Source organism: Manduca sexta, chromosome 9, assembly GCF_014839805.1.
Source record: "Manduca sexta isolate Smith_Timp_Sample1 chromosome 9, JHU_Msex_v1.0, whole genome shotgun sequence".
NCBI classification, from domain to species: Eukaryota; Metazoa; Arthropoda; class Insecta; order Lepidoptera; family Sphingidae; genus Manduca; species Manduca sexta.
This window is the reverse complement of record NC_051123.1, coordinates 7,850,996-7,870,260: the sequence shown is the minus strand read 5'-3', so window position 1 is coordinate 7,870,260 and position 19,265 is coordinate 7,850,996. Positions and strand designations below refer to the sequence as shown.

The 19,265-nt window shown below is 35.5% G+C and overlaps 3 protein-coding genes and 1 long non-coding RNA gene across 4 annotated transcripts; 2 read left to right on the top strand and 2 right to left on the bottom strand.

Annotated features, from left to right (window-relative positions):
* Window positions 1-576: 576 nt before the first annotated feature.
* Window positions 577-1,798, top strand: LOC115450931. The gene is made up of 3 exons (XR_003939330.2): window positions 577-704; window positions 1,195-1,238; window positions 1,697-1,798. It is a non-coding gene; the product is annotated as an uncharacterized LOC115450931 (long non-coding RNA).
* A 2-nt stretch (window positions 1,799-1,800) lies between these two features.
* Window positions 1,801-10,778, bottom strand: LOC115450929 (phenoloxidase subunit 2-like). The gene is made up of 11 exons (XM_030179102.2): window positions 10,548-10,778; window positions 9,949-10,150; window positions 9,581-9,689; window positions 9,246-9,366; window positions 5,674-6,135; window positions 5,384-5,536; window positions 4,804-4,941; window positions 4,253-4,434; window positions 3,927-4,069; window positions 2,747-2,982; window positions 1,801-2,315 (listed from the first exon to the last, which is right to left on the bottom strand). Exons 1-11 carry the CDS (start codon window positions 10,656-10,658, stop codon window positions 2,085-2,087), a joined length of 2,088 nt encoding a protein of 695 aa, XP_030034962.1. The 5' UTR covers window positions 10,659-10,778; the 3' UTR covers window positions 1,801-2,084.
* On the top strand, window positions 7,476-9,759 carry LOC115450930 (2-(3-amino-3-carboxypropyl)histidine synthase subunit 1). The gene is made up of 2 exons (XM_030179103.2): window positions 7,476-7,868; window positions 8,228-9,759. The coding sequence occupies exons 1-2, from the start codon at window positions 7,628-7,630 to the stop codon at window positions 9,235-9,237; spliced, it is 1,251 nt and encodes a 416-aa protein (XP_030034963.1). The 5' UTR covers window positions 7,476-7,627; the 3' UTR covers window positions 9,238-9,759.
* Window positions 10,779-12,204: 1,426 nt separating the features above from the next.
* On the bottom strand, window positions 12,205-17,193 carry LOC115450950. Its single transcript, XM_030179125.2, has 6 exons — window positions 16,721-17,193; window positions 15,378-15,751; window positions 15,078-15,218; window positions 13,351-13,834; window positions 12,869-13,236; window positions 12,205-12,792 (listed from the first exon to the last, which is right to left on the bottom strand). The coding sequence occupies exons 1-6, from the start codon at window positions 17,099-17,101 to the stop codon at window positions 12,654-12,656; spliced, it is 1,887 nt and encodes a 628-aa protein (XP_030034985.1). The 5' UTR covers window positions 17,102-17,193; the 3' UTR covers window positions 12,205-12,653.
* Between the last annotated feature and the right edge of the window lie 2,072 nt (window positions 17,194-19,265).

The window sequence follows — 19,265 nt, the reverse complement described above, 5'->3', positions numbered from 1 at the left end:
GTTCAGCATTCTCGAATGTTTACTCTGAAATATTTTGGTCGAGCTAGTTACTTAATTGTATTATATGTCTCATAACTCATTTAATGATAAAATCGCCTCCTATTGTGTTCAGAGTGGAATTTCTCCAAAGAGTGGGTAATTATACTTATGAGGAATGAAAATACTATGGTTAGTTAGGTACCTATTCAATATTTTTAAGTTCACTGTGCAGCTGTACTCAATCTATGGTCCACTGAGCTTTTTCTCTTTGTGGGCAGTATAATGCTGAATTTGACACCCTAGGAAAACCTAACTATTCGATCCCGAGAGAACTTTTACCCCGACGGAGCTGTGGCCAGAGAGCTAGTAAGTATGTCAATAAAAATATGAAACGCAAAATAAAAAGTGGATTATTAATGTATTGAGATGAAATTTTATCCTTCTTTGTTGTTCTAATTATTTTAATCTAATAAAAATATTGGCTTGTTTTAAATTTTGAAAAGAAAATAACCTTTTTTTAAATAATAATAATTTAAATTTATAGGTAGGGGATTCCTGATGAACATTTAATTTTATGACTGGCAGCTAAAGCTGGCAGCCAAAAATAATTATAATCCTGGCAGCACTGAATTTAATTTGATTTTTGTATTGTCGCGGATGCGGACGGCTAGCTGATGACGGGCTGAAAAGTTCTCGATATCTTCTTCGACATTCTAAGCATTCAGGTAAGTTTCGTTTCAATACACATTAAAAGTGTTAAGTGAATATTGTGGCTTCAAATTAATCCAGTAAATCGTGCTTATTATTATATGTCCCAAGTTCACATTATATGTTCGGAGCACGCCACGTGCCACGTGTTTTATTTTAAGAAGTCTTATATCCTTTGTCCTTTAGAATTCCAGCCCGAAATAAATCGATAACTTCAAATCACTCCGTATTTATACTTTCCCGATTAGATTATTTGGACAGGCCTCTGTCGCACATTGCGTTTCTTGTTGATAAGTAAATAAAGATCTTGTTATCAACCAATAGATACAGATAATCGTTTTGTATTGACTCAGGTATGATAAAGTATATTATGATGACAAAAAACACGAGCCGTAATGTGTTTTTATGATTTTAACACGTGATATCAAATGATAGGTCTGATTTGGCCTTTGAACTAAAATAACCCTTTTATGTATGCAAATATCGTAAAGATCTTATCTGTTACAGGTTACTGAATTTCCGGACTCCCTATCATTAAATAATAGATATAGGTAAGTTTTAGGTATTACCAATAAACAAACATAATTTATGTAATACTAAAGTCCATAATCTGTATGATTTACTTTTAAAAATCTCTTTATATCACTTGTATAGTGTCATTTTTAAGGTTAAAACATTTTCATGAGAACCTTCTCATTTGGGCAAATGTATCTAATGTTGCAATAGCTTTTATGTTAAATGCCAGAGTCAAGAAAGATATTTGAAGTGCATAGACCCTAAAATTCTGCCAAGGATATCATAGAATTATTTAATTAAATTTACTAAAAGTAGAAATACAAATTTGGTTGGTGTAAAATATTGAGCCGTTTTATAATGATGAGAATTCAAACGAGCCGTTTGTGTTGTATGATAACAACATGATATCAAATGATAGGCCTGATTTACTCTATTCTTCCATAGCAACTTATTATGTTGTATACATTTTTTTAAACAATTTTTTTATTCATAGGTAATTTGGTGGGAGGTGACATGTGTGCTGTTATTCTTGGGTGAGTTTAGGTACCTATATGTAAAAAAAATATTTGTTATAAAATAAAGAGGTATTTATAAATGCATTGTTTTATTTATTGTCTTATTCCTTATAAAATGGGTCAATAATAGTTACATAACTCTACAAACATATATAACATATTTACACTTAAGAATTTACAAGATAAACACTATCAGCCTTTCATTTTTTATTTTTAAAGAAATGTAAAATTAAAAGAAAAACACTATGAGGATAATTCAAGCTTAAAATTCAATTATAAATGTAATACTTAAGTATCATAAAATATCATTATAAACAAAAATCCTTTGTGATAGTAAATTCACAATGGTTTAGCAAGCTTGGTAGTTTAAGCGGGTGGGTTTCTAGGGTTTGGTTCGGTTACATCGGATAGTTTGATGACTATGTCTTGCAGTCCCATGTTGGACATCGCGCTGAAGTCTTCGATGTTGGTAGCAGAGTTGGATGGCCGGTCGAACGGATAGCCCATCGGACGTGCGTCTGGGTACTTCTTATCCTTCAAGCCACAGAACATGGAAGCTTCGACGCAACTCAGTTCCCTGCCGTCTGGTTGCTCAATCTGAGTTAAAAGATACGTGTTAGATGTTATTAGAAATATAAGGATTTCTTAATAAATCATGGTCGAAAGCAGAAAAAAAGGTAAGTACAAACTCCATGATTTTCTTAAATTTTTACTATAGGTAGGTATGTTCAGAGAAAAAAAGTACAACCAGCAGACTACAAAAGAAAGACACAAAACAATAATTCAACAAGAAAAAAATATTTATTTGAAATTATAGCCTAAATATACTTCGTTTGTCCCGTGCAGAAAGCGCATTTATGAAATGTTCGTTCAATCAGGGTTATTTCTTAAAAATGTATGGAAACTAAACATCTACAGTTGGTTCTTATATGGTTGGTTATTATCGTCTAGAAATTAGTTTAATTATTAATTTTGATGTTCAGGTTTTGAACTAGCTATGGGACGTAAAAGTTAATTTATATTTTTACCTTATCCAGTTCGTAGTTGGAAAGCATTACAAAGAGTTGATAGGCAACACCGCCGACCGTTCCCTTAGGCACGAGCATGTGCTGCGGCCAGCCACACCCGCAGTAATTAAATGCGGCGAGTTCCGAACGCCTAGGGTCACTTCCCTGGATGGAAAGGTCGCGGAACGTCTGTTCGAACGGAATTGTCAGTGACGATTCTGTGGACTGACGAGTAATTGTGTTTTCGCCAGCGCTCACTGTAAAAAGGTTAACAATATTTTTATTATATTAAAAAAATATATTATTTGGAATATATCCTTATAAAGTTGTCTGGAATGTGTCTCTACAGAGGGTGGTATAACTTTTAACGTGTGGTTACTATGTATATTGTTTATAATGTCATTCTTTAATAGTATCCTTTGATTATGAGTACAAGAAAAGACTTGAGTACCTAGGTGGCGTAGCCACGCTGAGGTCCTGGGTCGAATCCCGGGTCGGGCCAAAATAATTGTGTTTGCATTTTTTCATCTTAAAAAATACTCAGTCACAGCTGCAGTCAAGAAGGCGGTGTGATACCGCCGTGCCTCGGAAAGCACGTAAAGTCGTTGATCCTGTGCCTGATCTCTCTCCGGTCATGTCGGAATGCCGTCTCACCGAACTATGAGAGCTTGCTTGCTCTTTGCGCTATAAATCTACTGCGTACTTGGCTGATCTCCGTTTTTTTTATTAGTACAGACCCCGCAGTCAACACCGAGGGAAACCTGCGAACGGTATACTGGTTACCCCCGGCTTAGAGACTGCGGGGCCCTGGAGGAAGAGCGGAAAAGGAGAAATAGGGGAGGAAGGAACAGGAAGTATTAGGATGGGCGGAGTGAAGTGGACCGGAAAAGTTCACGAGTCCCTCTTAGACTCCAATGTGAAATTGCAACCATGGGGTCTACACATATTCACTGTGTGCCTAGGGCTGCGACTAATGTCCCGCCGTGCATGGGCGTGCATTCGGGGTGGAGACCGCGCGCACAAGAATTTCCTGGGGAGGGGGGAGGGGGTTTGCTGATCTCCGTTGATATTTACCGCTGTGGCCGAAATTCTGTTAGGGAAGAATCAATCGATTACATGAAAAGATTTATATCTCGATCCCGTCGGAGAATACGAGTATAAGCGCATATTTAATTCACTATAGCATTAAATTTTGACTTACAGGGTACTACGAATCTATCCATCTCAATGAACATCTTGCGTTGGTCGGACAGAGCCCACGGCAGGTTGCGCTCGTCTGTCTTCGGGGCTATGAAGATGCGCACGGTCGTGCGGCGAGCGGAGCCAGTGTTGTTCGCCTTTATACTGTTATAAATAACGTTACATTATAATCGCACTTCTTCGGCGTGGCTATTATTTTAATAGTTGCATCTCCTAAGTGTTATATGTATAATTATTTATATGTCACGGAAAGAAGTGCGCACAGCTATGCACTAGATATAAGTTAAAGCTTATTGTAACGCCTAATATAGTTTAATAGCAACTTACACGTAACGGAAAGGTCTGTGGTTGAGATGAGTGAAGCGCGCGTACACCGGCCCGCGGTCCGAGAAATCTAAACCTTTAGAGAGGTTCACATCGCTCTGCATCCAGAAAGTGTTCAGCACGTTCTGTTGGCCGCCAGCAGACTCCACCGCGACGGATGTCACTTGAACGCCAGGGTTCTCGAGCTACGAACAAATTAACAGTAATCCGGATTTTAGTTACTTATTAGTTTCATTTTATTTATTATCTATATTTGCCTTGGACAATAATACAAATATTTATTAAAAAAAAAATCAACCCATTCAATATTGAAATTCTTTAAAACTTTTTAGGATCTGCTTGATTAGACCTACTATATAAAACAAGTAGTCTTAGACAACCATAATAAATGAATACGTACCTACTTAGACATAGAATATATAGCTGATGTTTTAATTTACCATGATAATATTTAATACGTGAAAGATCGAACTAAAGTTAAGAAATCTAAAAAATTTAAGACATTATTGACAAGCAGGCAGACATTGCCTCTTAAATCTTAAAGTTAAAACTACCTGAGAGCGACTGTATGGGCGCACGTTATGAGGGGCCTCTTTGAAACTCTGGAAGATGTCATCGACCCACGCATGCACGCGGTAGAAGAACGGATCGCGCATCGTCGTCGCTTCATCAGCGATCACACCGAATGATTCCTGTTAAATATTACAACATATTACTTAAGTATTAACAAAGAGTATTAATCCTACGAAAGGCTGGTAAATTTAGAGGGGAAACTATTTTTTGTGTCATTTCGTACCTACTTGATAAGCTATAAGTGCTTAGAATTTTTTGTCACCATTGTTAAAACAAGCATTACATATGTTTGTGTTTGTGTGCACTGCAGGACTTGTACTTAATTAGAAATCAGAATAAGTAATTTAAGTATTATATCAAAAAACGTTTCATAACACACACCAGTGCTGCATTTATACTTTCTTTAAGGATTCTGGGTTCATTTTTTCTGGAAACATAAACAAGCTTCACGATTGGAACTATGTCGCCTCTACTAAATATGTGATCTAAGCAGTTGCCGCCCTCAGCCCGCAGCTTATTGACATATCCAATATTGGTAGACAGTAAGTAAAAAGTACTAACGAGGTATCGATGTTCGGGGTCGTGCATGTACGCGCTGAAGCTGTGCATGTTGTTGTGGATGGAGCCATACAAATCGCGGTTGGGTGACAGGATGCTTGCTTCCATCATGTTGCCGAGCATATCGATATCCAACTTTTTGGTAGATTTGTCTGGCTGTAAATAAGATAATGGTTTATTTTATAACATCAAAGTATAAAATATGCAATATGTATAGGTATATAGTAGAGGCTGGGGAATACTGTATTGTTATTTGCCTATTTATGGAATTATGGCATGCAAATGGAACTCACCAATATAACGTTACCAGTAGCAATAGCCTCTTCAATGTTCCTCCTGTAACGTTCCATGTCATCAATTGTAACGTTTAGACCGTCCACAGGTCTCTTCAGGTCTTGCCAACGCATACCAGCTTGGCGTGGCGGCCAGCCGCGGGCTGAAGTCAAGCTGTCTAGTTTAGGGTAATACGCCTCCGGGATAGGCTCGCGCCAGTCGCTGAATTTCTTTACCCTCTTCAGAGAATTGCACAAACGCTCGCAGTTGTATCTGGCAATGATTTGCTGGTGCATGTAGAAGAACAGCTCCCCGCGACGGTCTTTGGCTACAATTTTCTCGTCGCTAGCAGAGAACGGGTAAACGAGATGCCAATGCCAATGGTGAAGATTGATACCGAGGTCTTCACGCCAGTACGCCAGGCGATGCTCTTCTTCCAAGTCGGTAGCAGTGTAGTCTCGTGGAATGATGATAGGAGTTCGCTAAAATAACAAAAAATCACGTAAAGTAAGTATTATTAATAAGTACCATACTATGACAATTAGCATTGTGTTTGAACATTGACTACCTATATAGGTAGTTACCTAGTTCTTAGATGTATCATGTAGTATATCATAACAGGACCTCCAGTGCTATTCATCTTAGAATTTTGGATATGTTTGGATGTTTCCAAGCTAATCCTTATTGAATGGATTCCGATGATACAGGCTACATATATGGACTATAGATACCAACTATTCATCTCGATACATCATAATCTAGCATAGAAGCTTTCATTTTCACCCTGATAACTCAAGCTATTCTTAACGCATAGAGAATCTTGAGTTTTAATGCTTTTGCACATTAAAGTTCTTCAGCGTCAATAGCAGTAGATATCGACACGTGTGTGCTTCCATGTAGGGGAGTTGAAGGATCGCTTGTCTCAGTGTCATAATATAAACTTCTGTTTTTTATTTTTACTAGGCACAGAATCCCAAAATAGGTAAATTAAAAGTTCCTTAATGAAGTTTTAAACCAAAACTAAATGTTTATAACTTTAGCTTTTGTTCGAGGCTTCGCAAGCCTGATGGAGTTTTCCGGGATAATACTCCCGCTACATATTTTCCTGGGATAAAAAGTAGCCTATAACCTTCCAAGGGTCAACTATCTCCATACGAAACTTCATAAAAATCCGTTCAGTACTTATAATTTGAGAAAATTGTTAACATACAGACAGACAGGAATGGCTCACTATTTTGGTTATAGTGGCTTCCACATAAAATGGTAAAAATATGCTGTTGCGGACTTTTATTTAGAACTATTTAAAACAAACAGTCCTAGGATACATCATATCTTTATCTTACTCTAATGGTTTAGGCAGCGCCAAGATAGCATTTTTTTTCCAACTCACTTGATATGTATTGTCATATTATGTCTAAATTACACAAAATCAGTATAAATTGTAGTCTATGTGTTATTCTAATGTATAACCAATATTACTGTAAAGTTTCATCCAAATCCATTAATTAGCTTTTTCGTGAAAAGGGAACAAACATACATATTAAAATACATAGTACATACATCTATACTCACAAGCTTTCATATTTATAATACCAATAGGATAGATCACTATCATTCAAAGAAGTGACTAAGTTGGGTTACGTACTTTCAAAATTAGAAATTAGAATTATCTATTCTCAAAACACAATATCGTAAAAAATATAGCTACAGGTGTTATAGAATGAATTGGTGTTTTATTAAAGCAATATAAAAATACTAAATTCGAAATATTAAAATTATTAAATAATAAATTAAATTATTAAAATTAACTTTAATGTTTGCGTAAACAGAAACGTGTAAAACTTGCGAAAAGTCACGTAGTCCACGGCGCGTGTTTATATTTTGACCACAGTAAAAAATAACCTGCTTTTATTATTCCTATTATAAGTGACTGCAATGTTATTTTCATAGATATTTTATTCGTGAGATTAAAAAATGGAAGATTTTTTGAATAAACCTGGTGTAGTCGTGATACGTGCCAAACCTGAAGGACAGCGTAAAACTTTCAAACCAAATATTCGGGCAGTGACTAAGATCCCTGATGAGTTATTAAATAATCCTTTATTAAATAGAGCGTGTGAAGCATTACCTCAAAATTATAATTTTGAAATACACAAGACGATATGGAGAATTCGGTCGCTGGAGGCAAAGAGAGTAGGATTACAGATGCCTGAAGGTAAATATTGTAATGAATTTTGCTAATATTGATATTATTATCTGAAATGCTATCTTGCGTCACATTTTTTCACCTTTATTTTGGTTAAGTGTAATATCCCATTAGAGAAAGATTTTTAAATAGGGCCAGGAGTTCCAATTATTAGGGAATTCAATCAAAAACAAACAAACAGATTTTCTAATGTAATACAGATCTAGATTACAATACAGTATTCGAAATGAATAATAATTTATTATGTAACTGTGCTAATGTAATGTAAATAATGCTTATACAGGTGGATTACATAGTTGTAAGTTAAAAAAAAGAGAACTGCCAATACAAATGTATTTTAACAATAATAACTCCATATCTTGTTTCAGGTTTGGCAATGTTTGCCACAACACTATGTGACATAATAGAGACCTTCACTAATGCTGATACTGTGATAATGGGAGATGTGACATATGGAGCATGTTGTATTGATGACTACACTGCTGTAGCACTTGGTGTCGACCTGCTAGTGCACTATGGACATTCATGTTTAATACCAATTGACCAAACTAGCAGCATTAAGGTATTATACATATTTGTTGATATCAAAATTGATCCTTCACACTTTCTAGATACAATCAAATTGAACTTTGCCAAGAAGACAAACATAGCGTTAGTTAGTACAATACAATTTGTGACTACTCTGCATTCTGTGGCAAAAACTCTGCGCACTGAAGACTATTTGGTGACAGTGCCTCAGTGTAAGCCTCTATCTCCTGGGGAAATCTTAGGATGCACGGCACCCAAGGTGACATCAGATATTATTATTTACCTTGGAGATGGCAGATTTCATTTGGAAGCAATAATGATTGCCAACCCTAACATACCCGCATATAAATATGACCCATATGAAAAGAAATTCACATCAGAACAATATGAACACAAGCTCATGAAGGTGAATAGACACAATCAAGTTAAAACAGCTGAAACAGCTTGTAGCTTTGGGCTCATATTAGGCACATTAGGAAGACAAGGAAGTACAAAAGTTTTAGGCAATTTAGAGAAACAAATACGTAATTCAGATAAGAAATTTGTAAAGATACTCCTATCAGAGATATTTCCTAGTAAATTAGCATTATTTAATTTGGATGCATTTGTCCAAATTGCTTGTCCCAGACTCTCTATTGATTGGGGGACAGCTTTCCCTAAACCTTTACTTACACCTTATGAATTTTCTGTGGCACTTAGTAATAGTAAATGGTTAAAAGAAGATGGAACATATCCTATGGATTTCTATTCAAATGACAGCCTTGGTCCTTGGACCCCAAATTATAAGCCCATATTTTGTTCAGGGACTGATAAAAAATGTGACAATTGTTGTGAAGGGAAGGGAAAATAGTTACTTACAGGAATAGTTTTCGGGATGACTGCTGCAGCTTCACGGGCCTGGGTGAATACTTGAGAGTCCAAAAACTTTGCAGGGAAAATTTCTGCATAGTTCTGTACACGAACCTTACCCGTGTCACGTCTGACAAAGAAAAGGACCATCAAATATACATCATTTTTTAATAAACAGTTGAGTTATTGCTTTGTGTGTGGCCTAAAAATATTAATTAATTTATAGCAATGATAAATCTGTTTTATCAATTATTAATAAATAGATATATCACATAAAATAAAAGTAATAAATGAATGATATTTAATGGAAATATTATTGATACTGAAGGAACTTGTATCTGTACCTGTGCATAATGGCAACAGTGTAGCAGTAGTTGAACAGCTGCGGGTTGAGATTGATTCGGGCATACACACAAGTAGACAGGAGTTCTTGTAGTTGGTTCTCAGTTACACCTAGAAATGTATAATTATAATTAATGGAAGTGGTGTTTAACTTATATAATAATAAATAGGTTTTATTTTTCAAAAGATTTTTATTTCATGGTGACAAAAGCTAATGATGTAATATGCACATAATTAGAATTCTTGATGTTGTATTTGGCGATTGGCGTCTTGTCTCGTGTGTAACTTAGCAGATTTAATTAACGGTACTTTATGCAATTAAGGTATTAAGTAATAAGAAAGCTGCCAAACAACAGAAAAAAATACTTACTCATTAGGACATCAATGACTTCATTAGCCATTTCTTGATGGCTGGGCAGGAAAAGGGAGAAATCGGCATCGTTTGGGAGTTGTTTAGCTTTAGGAAACTCTGGAATCTTGTCAAGATTCTTCAATATTATTTTACGAGACACCTCCTCCTCATCACCGAAGCGGTTATTCAACTCCAGACCATTGTTGGCGTATTCCGGGGTCTAAAAATATAAAAAGTATGATTGTAAAGTAAATAAAATATGATTGTTGCCGATCCGAGCCTGTAATAGGGAAAGGTCTTCTACCTATTACAGGCTTATCAGTAAACCGATATCTTTTTCTAAACGAAAGCTGCTTTTCTCGTAGGCTTCTTACTAAAATACTGTGTCAATAATAAATACAGCGTTTGATTCCGAAATCGTAAAGAGCAGACTCTTGGTTTGGATTCATTGGTATACGTAAACTTAAATCTAGATTATAGAAAGCAAATTGTACTTATTCCCAAATTCAAGATTAGAATTGAATCAAAATATTAGAATTAACATACGAGTAAACGAAATAGCAAGGAAATCAAGTTGCTTTACAAAGTGCCTTTTATAATAGTGGTTCAAGACTTACCAGAAATTGTTCAGTGAGTTCGAATAGAACTTTGTCTTCCCCCTTGGTGTTAATCATGGGTTCGCCTGGACGGTCGTAAAGGAGTTCGAAACTATCAAAAATATCAGCCATGGTGTCTGATAAACGTATTTTTAAATAAATAAAAAAAAAACCTTTTTAGTATACACACTTCACAGGAACTGTGAAGTGGGAATGCTGATGAAGTATGGGTTGTGGCCTTTTATACTAATTTCTCATATAGGACGAGTGCAACCATATTTTTAACGTCGTCGAGTGCAAAACCACAGCATGGAAAATGATAGTACTTATTCTCATGTCTGCTTTATCAAAACCATAACCGAATTATATGATAATATTGTTTTTAATTTATTTTGTATCTATCATATATTAGAGAACGCACTTTTCGGCAGGTTTAGCTTTAGTAAATGGGGCGCTAGCTCAGTGGACGAATAGATTGCCAAGACAATTAATGATAAAGGTTGCACGATCGATGCACGGAAACGTGCGCACCCTTGCATATTGAAAATTTTCAAACTTAAAATATTTGTAGAACGTATGCATCATGATGATACAGTGTTAACTAGTGAATTACTTTATTACAGTCCATCAAGTAAATTATCCGCGAGGGCCGCGAAATGGCCCAGCTTTTTAACCAAGATATAGTTGTGGCCCTATAGTATTAGGGCTTATAATGGTAGGACACTTAGAGCTTTGGCTCTATTGGGATCTGCTTTATAATATCGTTAACGGAAGGGGGGGGGGGGGGGCTACGTAGGTACGAATATTATGCACGTTTAAACTTCGAACAGAAGACTGTAACCATGGTATCAGTAAACTGAGAATGTTTGGGACACAGCTGTACGAGTATAATTTTTGTCGTACCTACTTATAGTATTGTCAAACGATTATCGAGATCCCAAAAACACAACTTTGGCTTACTCGATATGGATAAGTTATACTTTAATTCATAAAGTGCTAGGAACGATACATATAATTTTTAACAGTTAAAGAAGCATTATGAACTTGTAAGGATTGATTTTAGACTATACATATAAAAAGTTAAGTAGGATTAAACTTAAGTATATACTTCTTGTTTTAAATCAAAGTTTGATATTACGAAGATTATTATATTTATACCTACAATGTTCAAGTTAGTTGAAATAAAATGTAAAAACTGTTGTAAAGCGTTCTCTGCAAATAAGTCATTTGACATGTTTTTTTATCCTAATTGCAACACGTCTTCCTGAGTGTTCCCACTCATATTTTCTAATGTATTGGTTCAAGGTCTGCGGAGGGAATTTATAAACTGAACAATTAGTAAATTCCAATTCATTTGTTCTAATTTTTTTTTCACAATAGATTTATTTTTCGGTACATTTAACTATGACTTTCGTTCTGTATCGCCTTAAATATTGTATAACACACAATTAATTAATCTCGATTTAGTGAGATCTGTGACTTTCGGGACACCTATATAAGGGGATCTATAGACATATGCTCAAAAGTACTAGATAATGATATAGATCACTTTGTATAATGCTGCTAACATAAATTCAGTTGTGAAGAAATTATAGATGTCGGGGTTGCATATTTTCTGTGTAGATTAACAACTTATTATTATAAAAATTGTAAAACATGGGGTAATAAAATACATCAAAATATGTTTACTTTATTTTACCTTTATTATCATCTGACTAGTTTGACATTCAGAAATATCACACATTTTTTAATATTGTCTAACCACATCCAGGCTGATAAGACCAGCATTCGAGATATTAACATTAGTGGGAAATATTGGAACAGTATTTTGGTGTATTATCAATAACAACACTAGTAAATAACAAAAATTACCAGTCACAATAATAAATATCTAGAATCAATAGTAAACTATTCTATACTCAAAGCTATAGGAGTCAAATGAGTTTACAGAGTTCACAGTCAATGTATACATTCCATAGTAACACTGTATTTTTTGAATATAGTATTCATTTTTCTACCATCAGGTATTTTGTATACAGGTATGCATGTTAAGTATAGTCTTCTAGGTTTACACTAGTTGCCAATTTGGACACTATTTTTTATATATTTATACTTAACATTTGTAATTTATTTTTCTTTCAAGAATTTACAAACTATCTCAAGGAATTTTTCTGGTTTCTGGCTGTGTACCCAATGACCAGCACCTTCAACAAACACCAGTTCTGCCAATGGGAAGTATTCTCGGATTTCTCGCAAGTCATTCTTTCTGTAAAAATAATTAGTATACAATGTACAAGTATGTACTATGTGTTAAGATAACCTTATAGCATATATTAACTCACCCAATATAATCAGAAAGAGATCCTCCAATAAATAATGTTGGCCCACAATACTGCAGACCTCTCAAATTGGAGGGAAAGCAAGAAATATGAGATTGGAAATTATCTTTCAATGCTGGTATATTTACTCTCCAAGTGTAAGTCCCAGCGTTTGTCTGAACTAAGTTTGTTATTAAGAAATTTCTTAAGTTTACATCTGGTGTAAAACCTTTGAGTTGTTCGTCAGCTAGCTTTCTCGCTTTGGACATAGCAATGCCTGGTCTAATAGACACAGACGACATAGCATCAAACAGACTTGCCATTGAGAAAATCTGTGGACTTGTTCTCACAGGTGATATATCCACCACTATAAGGCTTGATACTAAGTCAGACTGAAACAAAAAAAAAATCTTAACAGGAATGTTTACTGTTATCCCTATAACAAAAACAATGTTATATTCCAACATTTTTGACAACATAATAATGGTATTATACGTACAACTTACACAGAGCAGTGACAATACCATGGCTGTACGTCCGCCCATGCTGTGCCCCATCAGTGACACTTTTGACAGCTCCAGTTTTTTTAGTAGCTTCATGACGTCGTGAGCCATATGCACGTAAGTATGTTGCGAAGAATGTCTACTGTCGCCATGGTTACGAGCATCTATGCTTATCACCTTCCTTCCAGTTGTCCTGTGGATAGCTTTACTCATACTGTTCCAGTTATTTTTGGAGCCTAACAAACCATGTAATATCACCAGTGGAGATTGCGACGAGCTCTCGTCGGCCGTGCTTTCGTAAGAGGCATAGGCTAAGTCAACAGTTTCGGCATTATCCGATGTAGATCCATAGTGCCTATGTATATTTGGTGCTAGTATCCTGGCGCTGATGTTGATTAAATAATTTTTGTAACCTAGTCTATTGAGTAACATTTTTGTTTTGCTAGATCTAAAATATTGTATAATTTTGAAGGTTATGTTTTCACGTCAAACTGGCAAATGACAATTATTACGTCAATGTCAAAAACTTTTTTTTTAATTTATTCTGACGTTATGGACGCTTGAAGTATATAAAAGTGTGCGCCGTACACAAGATGGCTTTTTCTAATCGACGCTTATAGCAACAAAAATATATGAGAATGACAAATCCTATCGATAAATCTATTGATACAATATGTCACAATATGGCATTGTTATATTGTATACATAACGTTCGCGTTAACGATTTTAGAAAGACATCTTGTCTACGGCCCCTGGAGGCAAGTCTGTACCTCTTACAAAATTTTACAAGTTAGCAGTTAGCGTAAAACAGCTAATAAATACACCCTATTGATAAAAATTCACCATAATAATTTATTTATGAAAAGAAGTAGCTACTTACGCAGCTATAATATAGATTTACATACTTACTATATACATAACATCTCGCCTTTTTCTTCATTCAGAATTAGACAGACAGATAACACTTCCACATTCCGCTTGTTATGTTATGTTCCATAGTATTTCATAGTCCCATAGTCCCAAGTAGGTAATACTGGACGAGCCCAATGCAGTGTATTGATCCAGACTACAGAACATTTATAAGATTACAGAAATTCCATAATATTTTTGGTTGGTGTTGAGCAAAAAATATAAATATTAAGTACCTTTCCCGACCCGGGATCGAACTCTAGTAAACTATGCAAATGTTAGTTACTTAACCAATAAAAAAAAAATTGCTGGTTAGTAATTATTTTTCATGACCTTGTTTATGATACATGTTGGAGAGGGGGACTTCCTAACAAAACTTTATATTTTGTAGGACATATATTATTTCACGTTATTTAGATACTTAATTATCTCGATAATTAAAAACAAAAAAAAAAATATTAAAAATTCGTCAAACCAACATATTTTATCCTTGCTACCCCCATTAAGCTACTATTTACCAACATTACTGTAAGAAAAAAACTTGGGCGTTTAGTCAAAAGGTCACGCAAAATCAACTTGATAATAAACAATGAAAAGTGTACCAGGGATCCTGTACTATAATTCGTTTCATAAACTTTATCGTGCTATATCAATACAGTTAGCACCGCTGTTATCGAAACACCGCTGTAAAATAATAAAAAAGCCAAGAATAGCACTATCTACTGTAGCACTACTACGTTTGTTGTTTTCGGACTCACAAAATCGGTGTTTATCTGATTATTGTGTTATAAATAATGAAATAGCCAATTATTAAGTATTACAGTTTATTTTTCGTCATAAACTCAGTTACCAAAGTATGAAAAATAACGGGGTCTTCAGAATGCACGTTATGTCCAACATTGGGAACATATTTCAGTTCAACCGACGGAAAATAACCTTTAATTCCAGGCAAATCTCCACGTCTGTGAAAGTAGGTAACACAGATAAAGAATAATATCCACATTATACAAGTGTTGCAAAGTAGTTTAGAGTTAATTAATTAATTACCTACTGTACCTATCTACAAGATAGAACTTATAAGTAAGTATAATGTTTATGCAATAGAGAGCGAATGAACTCACGGAATATAGTTTGATTCTTCGCCGCCTATAAACAAAGTAGGACCGGGATATTTCTTCCCAGCAAGTTCAGTGGGGAATGAAGCAATGTTTGGAAAGTATTGCTTCAAAACGTCTAGATTGCACATCCAATTTATGGTTTTGTTTGGCTTTGTACCAATATTCATAAGGATAAAACCAAGTCCTGCATCGCTGTCAACTAAACCTGATGCAATTATCTTTTTCTGTGCCGCAATTCTAGCGTTACCAACGTTGGTAATCCCGCTGAAGTCAATAGTTTTCATGATGTCTATGAGTCGTGGGAAGAAATCGTTTAAAATTCCAGCTGTCGACACCGGTGATATGTCTACGACGACTATACCCGCTACTTTTGAAGGCTTTAACAATAAAATAGAAAACCAATTTATTGTAAATAATAAAAGATGCTTTAATCTATACTATAGTTTCCGCGTGAGAATTCGTGAAAGATTTTTTGCAGGCAATTTATGCCAAATTATTTATTATTGACTGTGTCGGTGGCGTAGCTACGCCATACAGTTGTATTGCATGTGCGGTACGACCACCGCTCTGAGGTCCCAGGTTCGAATCCCGGGTTGGGCAAAGTGATATTTGTTTTTTTTCTGTTCACTATCAACGTGGAATTTGTGGTCTATATGGCAATAGGCTCACCCTCTATAACATCATTGGGCGAAACACACTTAGCGAATATTGGGTGCCCTGGTTGCTCCTGTGCCTTTCCTTTTGGGGATAAAGGCGTGATGTGTGTTTCTTTTGTTTGTTTGTATATATTATTCACTTCCATTCTGTATTTAGTCTTCCCCAATAACATTATTTACATTTGATTATTACACACACACACATACTCACATATTTTATCCCCGAAAAGGTAGACAGAGGCGCAACTAGTGCACCCACTTTTCCGTCCCATGATATGATAGGGTGGACCCTATTGCCATATTAGGAACGAATTCTATCTAGATTCCTAGCTAATACTAAGTAGCAAACCCAATATGAATTTATACGACCCAAGGATCGAACCCAAGATCTCAGCATGGTAATTGTACCGCAATACAACTACGCCACCGAGGTATATTTAATTATAGTAACATTATTCTGTGAAAAGACTTTCACTCGGGCCGATCCCCGTACAAAATCTGTTTGTTTACGTTTAAAAATATATTGCAAGGTTACACAGAATTAAAGGGGGCGCCTGCGATTCTTTCACTTGTGTAGGTACATAAAATAATAAGCCGCAACATTTTCGCAACATTAAGGCCTCATACTTTCACTGTAAATTCGACGGTAATAATTATGTTGTAGCAGATTGATAGGATTTTAAAACATACCTCAGTCAAGGCCAGCACCATCGCTGTCCTGCCTCCCATGCTGTGACCAACAACAATGGCTTTGGCTATCGACAGTTTGTTCATAAGTTGCGACACATCTGACGCCAGATCATGGTAGGTGTGTGAACTGTTGTGGGGGCTTTCGCCGTGATTTCGCGCGTCTACAGCCACTACCGTCTTTTTAGTTGTAGCAAGGATCTTTTTACACATGCTCTCCCAGTTTTTCTTAGATCCCAACAAGCCATGAAGAACTATCACAGGCACATTACCTGTAACACTCCCTCCATGGACTTTATGGGCTAAATCAACAGCGGATCTTGTGATAACATTGTTAATGAGAGGTTTGTAACGCGTATGCTTTATTAGTAAGAAAATCTTCATTCCACATTGGTGATGACTTGGATTACGACCAGCCAAAGAGAATACAAACGCTACGTATTTATGACAATTCAGTTATGGTAGTGCTAAACAAAAGAGAATATACCTATAATGAATGTCTTGATTTTTGGTCCTCAAATACTAAGAAGTAGTGAGTACACTCGTTGATAAGAATGGAGTATCTACACAGTAATTACATTGTATCTAGTCTTGGATGTCTACGTTATTGCTATTTTTCGAAAATTCCGAGAAATGGAAACGATTTCGAGTTTTCATATGAGATATACCGGGGGAAACACGAATCGAATATTGAAGTAAAAATAAAGAAAGTACTAAAGCTTTGGCCGAACAGCGAACAGGGTGGAACGGTGACGCGATGACGCGGAACATAAACGATTATATAATGCAACTATTTATTTGTAACTAAAAAGTTAATAGGAAAGGAAGGTAAAACGGACCCTGTTGACAAAACGGTCCACCTTAATAATTTTTAAACGAGTAACCGCATCTATGACTTTGTCACATCAAAATGTTGGCCGGTAGATTCCCGCTCTCTGTCAGTGTATTCAATTCTATCGACCGCACGAGCACTGATTTAGCAAGGTAAGTTATTTTTTTTAGATTTTGATCTAAAATTTTCATTTTTCATTTAGCCTACACTTTGGTTTGGTTTGTTATAATGTGTTCTGATGATAACTGTGTGTGAAATGATATATGATTAAACTAATAACCAAGTATGCAGACTTTATCTCAACTTATAATCTCCAAATTTTAGATTATTGTTGTTTATAGCAAAAAGGCAAAACGGACCCAGGCAAAATGGACCGGGGTGCCGTTTTGCCTTCAATAAAGTATCTAACGAGAATTTTAGTGTAATTCCAATGAAATTAGGGGAAGATAATGTTTTTAACATCATAATAATCTCTTTTACTTTGGTTTTGGATCGTAAATAATTACAAAATAAAATCAAATCGGAATTCTTGGAATAAGTCCAGCATAAACAATTCAATTGAGAAAATGATTGCTGGAGAAATAGGCCTCAATAAGGCTGCTATTCTGTTCCTGATACCAAAGACAGCTTTGAAGAGAAATTTGGAGAAATTGAAAAAGTACTTAGTTTCACAAAAACTTAAAAAAAATAAAAGCAAAAAAGAAAATTAGGAAGAAGGAAAGTGAAAATACACAAAAAAAAAACTAAAAAAGGAAAGGCAAGAAAGAAATCTGATATAAAAAGCACAAACACAAAGAAAAATTATAGTTCGTCTGACGACGATGACGCTAAGTTCCTGTACTGTTCTCATTTATACTCAGAATCAAGCGGAGGTTGGGTAAAATGTCCTAAATGTCATCTATGGACACATTGCGCTTGCGCAGGAGTCACGGATGAGGATGATGAGACAGTATTTCTATGTGAAATATGTTCTGACTAATTAATTTTATGTAAGTCCGTTTTGCCTTCATGTGTGGTCCGTTTTGCCTAACCCATGAAGGTAAAACGGACATATTGAAGGTATTAGAAATCGTCTAATATCTTTGTTGCCTGTGATTTTATCAAAGCTTGATTTGTACATAATATAGAGCTAATAATGTTAATTACTTTCACTTAAAAGAAGTTTAATAAAATTAATAGTTTCGTTTCTATACCTGTTTTTTGTTAAGTGGTTCGTTTTGCCTTCCTTTCCCCTAGGTAAAATATGTCAGATAGAGCCCTCGCGTTCGGCACTCAACTTCACAGAGAGCCGGTTTGTATTCACTCTTACGGGTGCATGTTTAATTAAAAGTTTGGGACTTACACCATCAGACCTGACGTATGACGACATACACTGGTAATTCTCATGACACACAACACAGATATTCGCGGTAATGTATTATTATACATTGGGTACGGACTCTTACGGGGTCACTGTTGCCGACGACTATACACCAAACAGTTGAAACCGCGGCGAATTTTCCATAATTTATCCACAAGAGCGTAAAGATATGTGATGGCCTATGGTTATAAAAACTTATATATCGATTGGTACCCATTATCTAGCAATCCTTAATCCCCTTCTTACTATGGTCTACACTTTATACTCATCACATAACGAGGAATATAAAAATATTATTTTATACAAGATCGATTATTTATTTTATAGATAAACAAGAGCTATTTTATAAAAAATAT